This window comes from Macadamia integrifolia, unplaced genomic scaffold (assembly GCF_013358625.1).
Source record: "Macadamia integrifolia cultivar HAES 741 unplaced genomic scaffold, SCU_Mint_v3 scaffold526, whole genome shotgun sequence".
NCBI lineage: Eukaryota > Viridiplantae > Streptophyta > Magnoliopsida > Proteales > Proteaceae > Macadamia > Macadamia integrifolia.
Genome location: NW_024870472.1, coordinates 278,779 through 293,368, shown reverse-complemented (window position 1 = coordinate 293,368; position 14,590 = coordinate 278,779). Strand labels below are relative to the sequence as shown.

The 14,590-nt window shown below is 40.7% G+C and overlaps 1 protein-coding gene across 17 annotated transcripts in view; it reads left to right on the top strand.

The window, feature by feature from the left end:
* LOC122069038 (tryptophan--tRNA ligase, chloroplastic/mitochondrial-like) overlaps positions 1 to 14,590 on the top strand; it is an 81,087-nt gene that overhangs the window by 46,672 nt on the left and 19,825 nt on the right. For 10 of the 17 annotated variants that reach the window (XM_042632979.1, XM_042632980.1, XM_042632978.1 and 7 more), the window contains 3 exons: positions 9,848 to 9,904; positions 12,716 to 12,762; positions 12,865 to 12,946. In XM_042632979.1, the coding sequence (XP_042488913.1) occupies positions 9,848 to 9,904; positions 12,716 to 12,762; positions 12,865 to 12,946 (186 nt within the window). Of the gene's footprint in view, positions 1 to 7,611; positions 7,677 to 9,847; positions 9,905 to 12,715; positions 12,763 to 12,864; positions 12,950 to 14,590 lie in introns of those variants that run through there. The other 7 variants (XM_042632984.1, XM_042632982.1, XR_006137328.1 and 4 more) reach the window with 5 other exon arrangements.

Here is a 14,590-nt window from a genome sequence, read left to right as displayed (position 1 = left end):
ATGAGGAAGGCTGCGTGGGGAGGCAGTTGGAGAGGGTGCGCCAAGAAGTGAAGTTGTGGTGGGGGTTGTGGCCTTTAAACCAAATGATATTATGCCAACAAGCAAGGGGGCCTTTAGATTGGACAAGATTCCTAGCAGAGGCAGAGGAAAATCGGATCCAAGAGATTCTGTCATCCCTGCCACGATTGCCTAGGGGAGAGGGGGCAGGGAAGACCAAATATCAGAAAGTGAGAAGAGGAGGGAGGAGACCAGGTTCTTTCCAAGAGGACAGAGTCGACAATGACATTCCTGCTCAAACCCAAGGAGTAGACAATCCTATGACTAATCATAGAAAGATGCCCCTCTCAGGGGTGCAAGGGATTGAGCCAAAGGGAAGTCGAGGTACCATTGCCAATGTGATAGGTGATGGCCTCAAGGTCCTTGGGTCTAGTGCTAAGGATATGCCTTTAGGTGTAAGAGGCATCAAAATATGGGGATGCCGTCCAAAGGGAGTCTTTCTTAAGGGGGTGAAGAGTAGACTCAAGAGGCCTAGATACTATAATGCTTAGAATGAATCTTTTAGATGAGTTTGAGAATGCAAACAGTGTTAACCTCTTTAATTCTTTTAAGGCTAAGACCACCTTCAGATTTAAGGAGGCAGACAGTGACCCAGCTGAGGGGATGAAGGAATTTGGAAGATTCAGCCACTTTCCATAAGGAGCAAAAGAGAGGTTTAATAGCTTTAATGGTGGAATTAGGGTGGGTGAAGACACCCAACCAGTAGAGGCATATAGATTAGAGCACAGATCTGGCTAGCTTAAGCCGGTAGCGTAAGAGATGAGTTTGCCTTTCCAAAGCTGGAGTCTTTTTCTCAAAGAGGTCAAGTAATGGGGGTGTAATGATGGGCCAAAAGCCTGGCAGAGATTAGGGGCAACCTAAGGTATCTGGTAGGGAGAGAGCCAGGGATGAATCTTATAAGATCAAGGAGGCAAGCTTTAGAAGCTTCGAGGACTCCAGAGAGGAAGAAACAGAATTTGAGGAGGTTGATATGGAGGCTAGAAAGATTTTCGAAGAGGTAAAGGGAAGAAATGATGGAGGAAATGGATAGGGTATCAACTTTTGAGAAAATCATGAGATCATCGGTAAAGGCTAAGCGGGTGAGCAGGAGGGACGTGCTTTTGGGAATGGGGGAGATGAGGTGTTGGTCGGTGGATGATTGAATGGATTGAGAGAATCTCTTGGAAGAGAGAAAAGAGAAAAGAGGAGGGAGGACATTTGTGTTTAATACGCTGAGAGGAGGAGAAATAGCCAATAGGACTATCATTGACATGGACGGAGGTGCGGGGAGAGGAGATACAAGAGTGAATCCAGTGAACGAAGACAAAGGGGAAGGACATCTAGAGTAAGTCTTTAGAGATGTAAATCTTAAGGAGGGAGGCAGGGGAATGGGATTTCCTATCAAAACCACGGACAATCTTGTGACATGAGGATGTTGTCGATAATGCTTCTCCCATCGGTAAAAGCAGATTGATTAGCAATGACCAGGGAGTCAACAACCGACTGGATTTGACTGGCAAGGATCTTAGAAATGAATTTGTATAGGAGATTGCAAAGGGAGATAGGTCTAAAATCAGACCTAGAGGAAGCCCCTTCTTTTTTAGGGATGAGACAGGGAAAAGTGAGATTAATCCCTTTGATTTGGTTGGGATCAAGGAAGAAACTATGGATGGCTCTAATGAGATCTGACTTGATAATACTCCGACATAATGAGAAAAGCCCACATTAAATCCATCCGAACTAGTGGCTTTGTTGGCTTTGTGGGAGAGGATGGCAGCCAAGATCTCTTCGTCAGATGGAATGGATTGGAGGGAAGACAAAAGATGATCGGGGAGGAATTTTTTTATCAGATCGAGGGCGAAGGGCCCAGGAGGGGAGGTAGATAGAGGATGAAACAACTCAGAAAAATAAGAAACAACTTCGGATATGATGTCCTCAGGTCTGCGTAAGATCATACCATCCTTGGAGGCGGGCAAAGGAATAGAGTTGGCATTTAATTTGGCTTTGAGGGATCTATGGAAAGAAGGGAGGAGAGCTCATTGGCAACCGATTTCTCTTCCTTAGCAAGGGAAGGATTGAGGAGGTCAGATTGAATTTCAGACTAAATGACCTCAAGTTTTTATTTTCAAGAAGAAACCCTAGAGGAGATATTTCCGAAAGTAATAGAATTCTAGCTCTTAAGAGTAGCTTTAACATTTTTGAGAATTCTGGCGAAAGCAATGAGTGGGGAGGAGAAAGCCTGGATAGAGATGTCCCAGGCTTCTTTGACAATGTGGAGATAATCAGGATGAAGGGTCCATATGTCAAAGAATTTGAAATTCTTGGCCTGAAAGAGATGAAAGGGTAGACATGGAGGGAGATGAAGGATTGTGGTCAGAGATACTTGGAAGCTCGAAAAAGGCATGGGAGGAGGGGAAGGATGTCATCCAATATTCATTGACTAAGGCCATATCGAGTTTACAAGCAACTCGGTTTGTGCCACCTTGACTATTTTCCCAGGTAAGTTTGGCCCCTGACTATCTTAAGTCATTAAGGCCAAGGTCTTTAATACAATCATTGAAAAAATCAATAGAGGAATTATCAATTGGATCCCCATCATGCTTCTCATAACTAAATCTGACAACATTAAAGTCCCCAACAATGCCCCAGGGGAGGGACCCAACAATGGGAGCAAAAGAGTGAAAATCAATCTCAAGTGAAAGCCTCTCGTGGGCTTGATTCAAAGCATAAATGGTGGAGAAGAAGCAAGGTTTGGAGCCAAAGGGAGTCAGAAATGGAGAGATGAATGCACTAGGAGGAAGAAAACATTGTAGAGACATTGACCTCGAGTGGATTACAGGGGATCCAAATATGGCCATTTGGACAATGGGTGTAATTAGATATGGAGGACCAAAAATGAGCAATAGAAGCCATAATGCGGATGCATTGGCCTTAAGGACTCTGGTTTTAGGAAAACAATAGAGCCTCAGCTTGGGAGGAGAGAATGTGGGAGCAGATGATAAAGTGCTTGGCCGAGGAGTTCAAACCTCAGACATTCTAAATGATCCAGGGGTCATTGGGAGGGGGTATGTGGCCTGAAATTCTCATTAGAGCTAGAAGAGGGCCTCTGATGGCTGACAACCTTTCTGTTGTTATGGCAATGATGATTTTCCTTGATGGGGGATCTCTAGGCAGAGCTAGAACTCTTATGATGGCTGGTGGAGCTTGCATTTCTGTGGACAACACTTCGAGTCTTGATCTGAGAGGAACAGCTAGACAAAGGTGGCAAAATTCTCTTGGTGGTGACTTGCACAGGAAGGGAGCAGAGCTGCGGCATGAGATGCAGTAGCAGCAGAGTCAAAGGTTGGAGAGGCTGAAAGACCAGTCTAGATCTCGGGTAAGGATGCGACCGAAGGAGAGGCAGCAACAGTTGTATGGGAGATAGGTGGAGAAGCAACGATGGTTGAAAGGGGCTAGCCAGGAGGGGCTGCTTGGACCGGAGAAGCGGAGTACCTTATATGGTGCTGGCTAACAAAGAGCACAGAGGGTACTAGGGGCATCATAGAAAATTTCAGGTAGAAGGCTTGAAACAGTCATAACAGTAGTTGATGATATAGGGGGAGCGTGTAGGGTAACATCGAGCGAGGGAGAAGCAGTATCGACAGAGCTAAAGGGATGCGTTGGAAGGGCCTGCGTGAACTGGAGAGGCGGAGGAGCACCTTCCAAGGTGGCAGTAGTGCCTCGAGTGTGAGAGACATCACAAGTAAGGTCAAGTGGGAGGCCTAAAGTAGTTGTAGCATTAGAAAATAAAGCAGGGGGCTTGCAAGAGAACAGAGGAGACATGGGCAAGGGAGAAGCCCTGGAAGGGAAATGGGTATCTGATAAGGAAGTGGGAGTGGTGGGTTAGGTGGCTAGGTTTAGATAGATGGACGGGTCAGGTATGGAGGGAGAGGAGATGGATGAGGGGCTTAGGAGGTTTAAGTCGAGGGGCCGGTCTATGGTCAGGTTAGAGTTAGGTTGGTTTGAGATGATATGTTTTAAAGGGCCAGGTTCAGGATGAAGATTGTTGGGATCAAGAATAATACTCGATAAGATTGTGGGCCCCCTAGTAGGGATATAAAGGGGAAGCAGAGGGGTTAAAAGGGAAGGGTTGGAGATGGGAGGGGATTTATCTGAAGTGACTCTTGCTTGGTGAGGTGAGGGGATGGAGAGTCTGAGCTTGTTGCAGAAAGGAGACACAGGTAGGAGCTCGGTTCAAGGTTTTACAGCCTCCGCAGATTATGCGGCCTCAATACAATCTTAGGTTTCATTGTCAGAGTACACTAACGATTGAGCAGAAGATCGAGGCGAGAACTTACCATCCTCTCTATCAGAAGAAGACACTGACATGAGGAGGGAGAAACAATTTTGCCCAATTGATAGAAGATGATTATCCTTTAGAGTTCAGATCGATGAAGGATCTGACAGTTTGGGACCTCGAGGCATCTCCTTCATTTGGTTGTGGATCAGCCATGAGGCTACGGTTCCGGCGGTTTCAATGCCTGAATTTTCTTCGACCATGATTAGGAATCTTCAATGGAGACCTGGCTAAAGGGGCAAGGGTCTCCTCAGGTGAGATGATTTTCGGAACTAGGGTATCAAAGGCCAGTGCTAGCTTTGGTATTATGACCAAATGACTTGCAGATCAAACACTGTGGAGGAAGCCATTCATAGAAAACTTGTTGATCAAAGGAGAAGCCTTCAACATCTAGGATGGTGACAATGGAAGGAGTGACATCCACTGAGATTTCGATGCAAATTCTTGCATAAGCGAGTATGTTCATTAATTTCATGTGTTGATCAGAGAACAAAGGCTTGCCAATGACTGGCCCTACTATACTCAAACCTTGCGCACATCAGTAGTGGAGAGGGAGATTGGGGAGGGCCACCCAGATAGGGACGGTTCTAAAATCAACTTTGTTGAAGATGGTGAATTGGTCCCAATGATGGCGGAAAATAAGTTTCTTCCCTACAAGCCAGGGGCCTCCTTCAAGGGCAGGGAGTTTGTCATCTTCCTCAGAGAAGTTAAAGATGAAGATCCCATTGTTGAGCATAAAGGTGGATAGCATACTGCAGAATATCTATTGCTTAGAAAGAGAAGCCTTGACAATGCTGAATGGGGAGTCTATTTCCAAGAAAATGACCTATTAAGTAATGTCTCCAGTTAGCAATTTTAGAGTCAAGTAAGCCAGAAGGGCACATACCAACTTTCTTATCATCAATGACAGAGGGGGGAAATGAAGATTAAGGGGGATGGCCATCTCGAGAAGGAGAAGGGAAAGGTCGGACGGCAAAGACCTAGGGTCTAGGAGAGGAGGGAGAAGGGGCGGAGGTAGAGTTTGGGAATGGGTTTAGGTTAAAGAGGGTTAGAGATAATGGAATGAGGGTTTCCGATTGTGTGACCCGTCGGAGAGAGGTCGGACATGGGGGCTTCAGGAGAGGATCTGGTTATCGGAAATATTAGTTCCTTGTCTTAGGTAGATTTCAATTACTCTCTTCTATAATTTCATAGTATGAATCATAAGTATTATTCATTTGTAGTTATTACAACTTTGAATATCACTTTATTTTTAAAAATCCGAACCACATTGCTTCTCCTCCATTCATCTGCCATTTTTCTTGTGCTTATAATTTTATGTAATAACTTAGTCAACCAAGTTATTCCGTAAATTTCTAAGCTTTTCCACACTTCAATTGAAATATCATTTGGACCTATTACCTTTTCTATTTTCATCTTCTTTAAGGCTTCTTTACTTCTAAAACCCAAATTTTGCATAATATATCTAAGTCTTGTGGTTATTGGAACCTTCTAAACACTATTACTTGTATTGTTTTCATTAGTAAGTTATAGAAATAATTTTTCCTTCTCTTTATAATATCCTCATAACTTATTAATACTTATCATCTCCACTTTCAATGCATCTAATATGGTTGAAATCTCTACTCTTCCTTTTCCTTATTTTAGCTAGTTTATAAAATTAATTTTTTGCCTTCCTTTATGTTCAAATTGTTATAAAGATCCTCATATTTTTTTAGTCCTTGCTTTTCCTACTATCTTCTTAGTTTTCTTTCTACCAAATTTATACTTTTTAAAATCCTCTTCATCCTTTGTTTTTTGCCAAGTTTTAAAACTATATTTCTTAGTCTTAATTGCTGCTTGAACTTCATCATCCGCTTGAACTTCATCATCCTACCACTAAGTTTCCCTAGATGGATGTTGTTTTCCTTTAGATTCTCCTTGAACTTGTTTAACAACCTTCTTAAAATGTGAGTAGTCGTCTCATTCCTCATCATATTAGTGTCTCTGTCAAAGTCCTACCTTCCATAGTTTACTAAATTATCAATAAATATTTCAAGTTTTCTCTTTTCAAGTTCCACCATCTTATCCTAGGACAAATAATCTCACATTTCTTAAGATTTAACGTTTTAAAACACATATCTATGACCATTAATTTATATTGTGTGGTTAATCTTTCCCCTGATATAATCTTACAATCTTCACATAATAACCTATTGGGCCTTTTAGTTAGAAGAAATCTATTTTGCTACTATTTTGCTTACTTTTGAAAGTTATTAAATGTTTTTTGTGACCGATACCGATAATTTAATTCTTGATCTTTAGCATATCTTAGCGTATCTCCGATACGAGAGCATACCCTCAGATACGTTTCTTAAATTTAGCCGACCAATACGGCGGCCAATACTGATACTTTAATCCTTGCTATTGATTAATCATAAGCCACACCAAGTTCTAAAACTGAAGTCCCGTCATTACTCTCTCCAAAAACATATCCTCCATGAACTCATTCATAACCTTTGCCATCTCTTCCAACATTTCCATGTAGATTTCCCTCTATAATAATATTTCCTCCTTGACTATATTCTTGAACTAATCTATCCATGTGTTCCCAAAACTATTTCTTAATATTTTCATCCAATCATATTTGGGGTGCGTAAGTAGTAATTATATTGATTAGCTCTTTTCTTAACACAAGTTCAATTATATTATCCAATCACCAATTCTTTTTAACATCCACATTCCTCAACATAATTTTTAAATCGCTATCTACTACTATTCCCACCCCACCTCTATTAGGTTTATCCCCAATATATCGAGGTTTATAGTTGTCCAATTCCTTAGCATTTTTACCCTTCCATTTAATCTCTTGTATACAAGCTATGTTAATAATTCTTCTTCTTCTTCTCATTATATCTATCAATTCTAAACTCTTTCTCGTTTAAGTTTCTATGTTGCAAGATGCTAATCTAATCCTATTCCTTTGGACTAGCTTCTTTACCCACACTTGTCGATGGTGCAAGAACCCTTGCCCTGTTGTCACCTTGACCGGTCCTTGAAGTGGTGTGTCACTTACTGGGGAGCCAAGCAAACTGTTGTTCACTATTTGCTTCACCCAAGTCCTAGTGCAGTGCATTGCTTCTGGGGGACACCCTAGTGTAAGGTTGAAAATATAAGGTTCTAGGATCCACACAAAAGTGTTTGGTTAATATTGTAAAATGCCAGCTGCCAACCTGACAGATCTACCCTCCTTTATCCAGGCTTGGGACCGGCAGCATAAAGCACTTGAGGAGTTAACAGAGTTAACTATAGGGACCAAATCCAGGTAAGTAAATAATTTTTCTTTCTCTGCAACTGGGCATGACAGAAACCAGCGAACCAGACCTGAACTCTGTACTTGATCTCGCAATAAGGAGATCTGTTGGGCCCCAAACTGAGCAATTCAAATCGGTTCCTGGATAAGGACTACCCCACCAAATTTCATTTCAGAGGTTCAGATTCCAAGGAGTTTTGATTCAGTTTATGAGGGCTGCAGACCTGCAGTTGCTGCCTAAAACAGAGTACTGATGGCTAAAAAGTAAACAAGAAGAAAAAGTAAGGGAGGAAGAAGAAAGGTGGAAAAAAGAAAAAAAGGATTCATTGCCGGAACCAGTACAGAAATCAGAAGAAATTGGGAGAGAAGCATGGTTCAAGGTTTCCACCGATACCGTCGAAATTTCCCATGTTTCCACGGCATCCCAGCACTCCGATACCAAATACCATGTGACTTTTAAAAGTCACTGGTTTCGACCAGTATCGACCAAAATTCCCACATTTTGACTGAAATGTGAGAATTTTCCTCGAAATATGGGAATTTTCCTTGAAATGTGGGAATTTTCAATTGGACCAAATGGGTTAACCTTTACATAACCTTCTTAAATGGGAAACTAAGCCTTCTTATTTCAAAATTTTGAGCCTTTCCCCCTTTTTCTTCTCTATGAAGTGGGAAACTTGGGAAAACACTTAAAATTTTGCCCTTGTGCTATCAAATCTTCATTCTAAGCTTGGATCTCGTACATTCATAGCAAATCTACCTAACGAAGGGAGCTTTGACCAAAAAGGTAAATCCCATCTCCCTAAACCTTGTGTGCCATCCTTCGAGAGCACTGGTTCATTTGGATATGGTGGTGGGTATGGACAGTAGGGTAGATCTTTAACATCATTTGGATAGGAGAGTTTAGGGGGTGGGTCATCTTTTGTTGATAATATCTTTGGATATCCATCCGAACCTTGTATTCCACATCCACATCCTATCGCTATGATCTATGACTGAGACACTCCCTACACTGGGATACCTAGCTAATGTTGATGATGCATCTTATAGATGGGTAGTGACGAACTACCAAAACTATTGGGCCCAAAACATGTCATGGGACTCGTATGTGGTGCATTTAGAAGAGCAGCTATGACATTTGCAGTGGTACGCAGCTCATGGACTGGAACCGCCTAGACACTCTACTTGGAATTGAGTCGCTACTTTCAAGTGTTGAGTAATTGAGTCGCTACTATTAAGTGTTGATAGATAACTGTTGATGATGTAATATTTTTATTTATTTTGGATCATTTGGATTATGTCTTATGTTTTGATGTAGATTGTAGACTATATATAGTCATTATGTAGTATTGTTTCAGAATTTAAGTCAACAAGTCAGCGTAATGATTATCAAACCTTTGGTTCACCATAGAAGTAAGACTTTATGTGTTTTTTTTATGAAACTAATGATATGAATGTGTTAGAAATGTTTAAAATAGGATGTACAGAAAAAATAGACAAAAAAACACTGTTTGGGGGTCGAAACTTTAGTTTCCACCATACCGGGAAAAATTCCCTGGTATCCTCGAAATTTCTCAGGTTTTGACTGAAATTTCGGTCTCCCCAGGGGTTGAAACCTGGTCGAAACCCGATACCATGAACCTTGGAGTGAAGGGGGAAGAGATAACCAACAGCCAACTGGCTGCTATCAGGCCACGCAGTTTCACTCAAACCAAACTTGATTTCATTCACCTCTCTGAAATATTTTGATGGATTACATCCGTTTTTGAAGATAAAACTCCTAATTACTTTCTAATTCATAGATAGAACTCAACTAGGAAACTAACACTGAAACAAGGAAATCAATCTTCTACTTAATTTATTTTCCCAATGTAATATAAAATAAAATAATGATTACAAGATAGCCCCAAATTAATAAATAAACCCCTAAATATCCTACTGGACAGAAACCAGATTGAGACCTGGTTCTCAGTCTGGGCTTCCAGTGGGGTTCGTGCCAGTCCACGGAAGTGCTACTGTATCATTTAGACATTACTGAAACAAAATACTATAATGTAGTTATTTCATAGCTGTTTTTGAGGCTGCTGACATGATCCATCTTAAATGCAATCATTGTTGAATGTTTGAATTTTCATTCAACCGTGTCTGAACACTTACTGTTTTCTTTTGCTGTGTGTCTGCAGATGTCCAAGTCTGATCCTTCTGATCAGTCCCGAATCAACCTTCTTGACCCAAAAGATGTGAGTTGGTTCAATTTCTTACTTCAGCATGCATGCAAATTGGGTAATATTTGTAACATTAAGCAGCATGTGTTGGAATTGTTTGCTGTTTTGTATATGAACTAGAGTAAGGCAACTTTGTTTGCATATATTTTTTTATCATGTGTGCCATTCTGGAGGATTAAAGCTAACTTTCTCTTTTCAAAGATTAAACTCAGTTTCAGTTTGTTACTTGGCTAATACCAAATCAACATATACTGATTTCGGGTTTCAGTTAGCTCAGCCTCTATAAGGTTTGGTTTACTTTGGGTTTGCATGACAGAATTGTGTTGATCCCTTGGATATTGTGGCAAATCAATAGAGATGCGGGCAAATTCCCCAGTACCTAGAGCATTGGCTCTGGTAGTTGAGCATACTAGAAAACTCAGTCTCTCTCTCTCAACTATGTTGGCTTTTGTATAGAGAATATGAATACACCGATTTTATTTTATTTTTTATTTTTTTATTTTATTTTTTTGAATAAACCACACATTGGTTACTTGCTGGTAATAAGAATAAAATAGTCATGAAGTACCAGATGGTGTAAAAGAAATCAGAAGCATGAGGCAGGAAACAAGTTCAGCAGGTTTGAACATTTAGGGAAATGAGCGCAATAATAATTTTCTGATGCTGTTGGGCCAAAGTGTGTACTCCATGGGCTTTGGTTTTTCAAGGTTACTGTAAACATACCTAGAGTATTAGTTCCACCAATGTGACATCTCATCATAGTGTTGCCAAGAGAGCAAAAACCCATCCGGTACAGTAAGCAATCGAAGAACTGGAAGACCGCCATGTCACCCATTCCCTCCTTCCCTGCCTGAAAGTAGAGGGAATGGTTTGTGTCAGTTCGAGAGAAGGGTGAGAAGAATTATATAGGCCTTTCTGTTTTGGTGGCTGGATCTTTTTTCTGGCTTATCTTTCTGGATTTGCTTATAAGATAGTTTGAGTTCTTCTGCATGGTTAACTACAGATGCTACTCAAAGTTGGATATAGTTCTTGTTGATTCCAGTTATTGTGGCACCAGGTTTGTCCGCATGTTGACTTGAGCCAAGTGACAGATGCTTCCCAACTGATAGTTTGTTACATCTGCAGAAGTAATATGTATTGGAAACTTCAGCATAGTTTGGGGCATGAAGTGTCTTGCATTTTGAATAATGTACAAATTAACATAATATATCTGTTTTAAGTGAATGTTGGCCTGAGCATAATTTATACTTACCTTGGCATTGGGGGGGGGGGAAATCCAGTGCATGAGGCTCCTGCCACTGTAGAGTTTGGGGAGGGTGATAATGTACATACCCTTACCCCCGCTTCACGGAGAGGCTGTTTCCTGACTCGAACCCATGATCACAATGGAGCAACCTTACTGTTGCACCAAGGTCCACCCTCTATAACTTGCACTTACCTGTTCTAGTAAAATAAACCTAAAGGGGAATAGAGGTATTTAAGGTACAGTCAGGGATTTTGGGAAAGCAACCATGCTGTTGATCTTTTTATATGGTAAAAATTGACATTAGTCTTTTTGATATCTTAGTGGAAAGGCTGAAACTATTTTCCTCTTTCAATTTCACTTATTGCTATTCATAATTTCATATTTCCTGTCCTCTTCGCAACATAGTCGGCTATGGGGTTAGCCTCACGGAAACAATGGGTGATTCCAAGCGATAGACTCTAAGAATGGGAGGGCAAATACCCATCAAAGTTGGTTACATCTGACTACTCGGTGGCCTTTTCGAGGCATATTCAGGTTGATTTGGAGAATGATGCTATGGATAGGCATAGATTTAGATTCTGCTAGGGCGCTGCTTGCTCTCTTTGCTGATGGCCATACCAAAGGTGGAGTTAGTAAGTTGCTCTAGTGGTTTCAGCCTTGTCCGGGATTTTTTGATGTACTTTTGATTTTTTTTCTTCTTAATAAAATCATCTTTTAGCCAAAAAAAAAAATTACTTGTCTGGAAACTGATATCGGTTTCCTTTTAAAGGAGAGTTCTAGCCTCACATCCATTGAAGTATGTTGGGTTGTACATAGGTATGCAATAAAAGAGTCAGTTTCTCTTGATGCCTGGGTTGGTTAATTGCTAAAACTACTATAAATATCCATGTACGTTCTTCTAGGGTTGGTGACCAAAACAACGAAGGACGTCTGGTTATAATTGATCAATTGCCTATCTTGGACATGCAGTTTCATGATGGTTTAGATATCAATCTTGTGGTCTTCACCGGCTTCCCTTGGAGAATCAATTGTGTTGTTCTGGCGAAGCGCCAGGTTGTTGGTAAGGAGCGTGAGCGGGCGGGGGGCTTATTGTTCATTTATTTCTTGCACTTTTACGCTTCTTGAGAGAATTATTAAAGACAATTACGCATGCAAAAGGGGAGTAATTCTATTTAGAGGTTCCTGTCCAGACACCATATATTTATTTGCGGTTCTTCTATGCAAGACATCGAAGTTTCATTTCAGTACACCTTATCCAAAACTTTGTTGCCAATTCATTCAAATGGTTTTTTTCCAATTTCATATGGGTCTCTAAGCATCATTTATTCACTACCACCTTTATTTATTTTTTAATTACACAATTTCTCTCAGGTTTTTGGAATAGTTATTCGATTTATCATTTATATATGCTGTATCTATATGTGTTTGTGTGTGTGTGTGTGTGTGCGTGTGTGTGTGTGTGTGTGTCCTTGTTTTTCTAATGTAACATTTCAATTTTATCAACATTGGTAGTCTCTACATCTTACTCTGTTTTGTTCTACTTCTACAACTGGGTTTGTTCCTGCATGTCGGTTTTGTAGGTGATAGCAAACAAGATTAAACGTTGCAAAACTGATTCATTTCCTGGGTTAGTAACTCTGTAAAAGTGGTGTTTTTTGCATCATTCTTCTAGTTCAGTTCATGCCATGCTCATGTTCCTTAAGTTGTTATTTTTGCACCTGTCTTCTAGCTTGGAATTTGGAAATCCTGAAAGACCTGAATGCAACAACCTTCTTTCTATTTACCAACTCATTTCTGGAAGGACAAAAGAGGTTGGTAGTGGAATTTATATATTACAACTTTTTTTTTTTTTCGAGATGTAGTTAAATTTGTTGTATTTTATAAACCCTATTCTTCCTATTTCTAATATGCTGGCAGTACAATTTTGATCTAAGATGAATACAACCCAACTACAATGGGTTATCAAGAAGTTTCATTTCCTAGTTGGCCTACATGATGATCCAACCTTTTGTTTTGGGTGAATAAAAAATTCATGACCAAGAAGAAAGCACAAATACAGCCCAAAAGGAGAGAGAACAATAAAAAATACAAGACCCGTCCTAAGAGGATGAAGCTCGAATGGGAGAGGGGGAAAGATACCAAGAGACAACAATATGTATGTTCTTTGGGGAGCCAATACAAGTAGAGGTTATAACCGAAAGCTTGGGTTTAACGTCCAAGGAGATGGAATCTTAAATCTGATGAAGAGATCAAGAATTGGTAGGCCATTTCCTTAGATTTCTCTCCATCCAAATATGGATGATACAGGCATTAAAGGTAGGATTTCCTACAATATCACAATAGAAGAGCTTAATAAGTCATATCCACCCAAAGTCATTCCCAATTGAGAGGGAGGATCCTTCGTCTTCTCAGCCAGCATTTCGCAAGAACCCCTTTCCAAATCGAGGAGGGGAGAGGACAATCAAAAAATAAATGGTCAACCCCTTTGGTCGCATTCCAGCAGAGGCAACATAAAGGGGAAACAACAATCTGACTATGAATAAAAAAATACTGACTTAGCAGGCTGTTGGAAAGAGCTCTCTAGACCGTGAAATAGTGGCGAGGAATGTGGTGTTTAAACCATACAAGCTTACGCCAAGGAGAAAAGGGGCCATGAGGTGTAATGAACTCCCAAGCTGCTTTAGAATTAAAGGTTCCAGAGGAGGATGGAGACCAAATAATCCTATCACCCGATCCCTGGGATCTTCTGACAATAGATGGCAAAGCATTCCACACACTAGTGATCAAAGGGGAGGATGACACCGGAGGAGCCCAGCCCCAAGACTAATAATATCAGCAACCTTTGACTTCTTGGGAAGGCCCAATCTATAGATAGTTCCCGCACTGATTAGATGATAAAGGACTCTCAGAGTGTGCCAATGATCAAGCCAAAGAGAAGTGGACAAACCATCATCAATTAGGTAATAGATAGCCCCAAGAACAGTAGACTGAAGAGAAAGAATCTTGCGCCATACCCAAGATACATCTGAAGGAATACAAACAGTCCAAAAGGAGTCGGATCGAAGAAGCCCATAGTAGCCTAGTCCACCCAATGTTTTTTTTCTTGGTCACAATCTTCCATATCAATTTGATGATACCAGTTGGGTTGACATCTTTGATACGCTGCAAGCCCAACCTCCCTCCTTCGAAAGGCAAACAGTTTCCCAGCGGATGGGACGAAGGAATCTGGAGGAGTCATTACCTTTCCATGGGCAAGAAGATGTAAGAGATTCCATCACCTTAATGTTAGATTGGGGAAGACCAAAGATACCAGATTAGTAAATATAAGGAGACTGAAAAATTGCTTTGATGAGAACCAATCATCCTGAAAACTAGAGGAGCTTGCCTTTTTCATAATTAGAGCCTTTTTTGAATGAGGTCCAACATAGGAGTACAATGATGAGTAGTCAATCTAG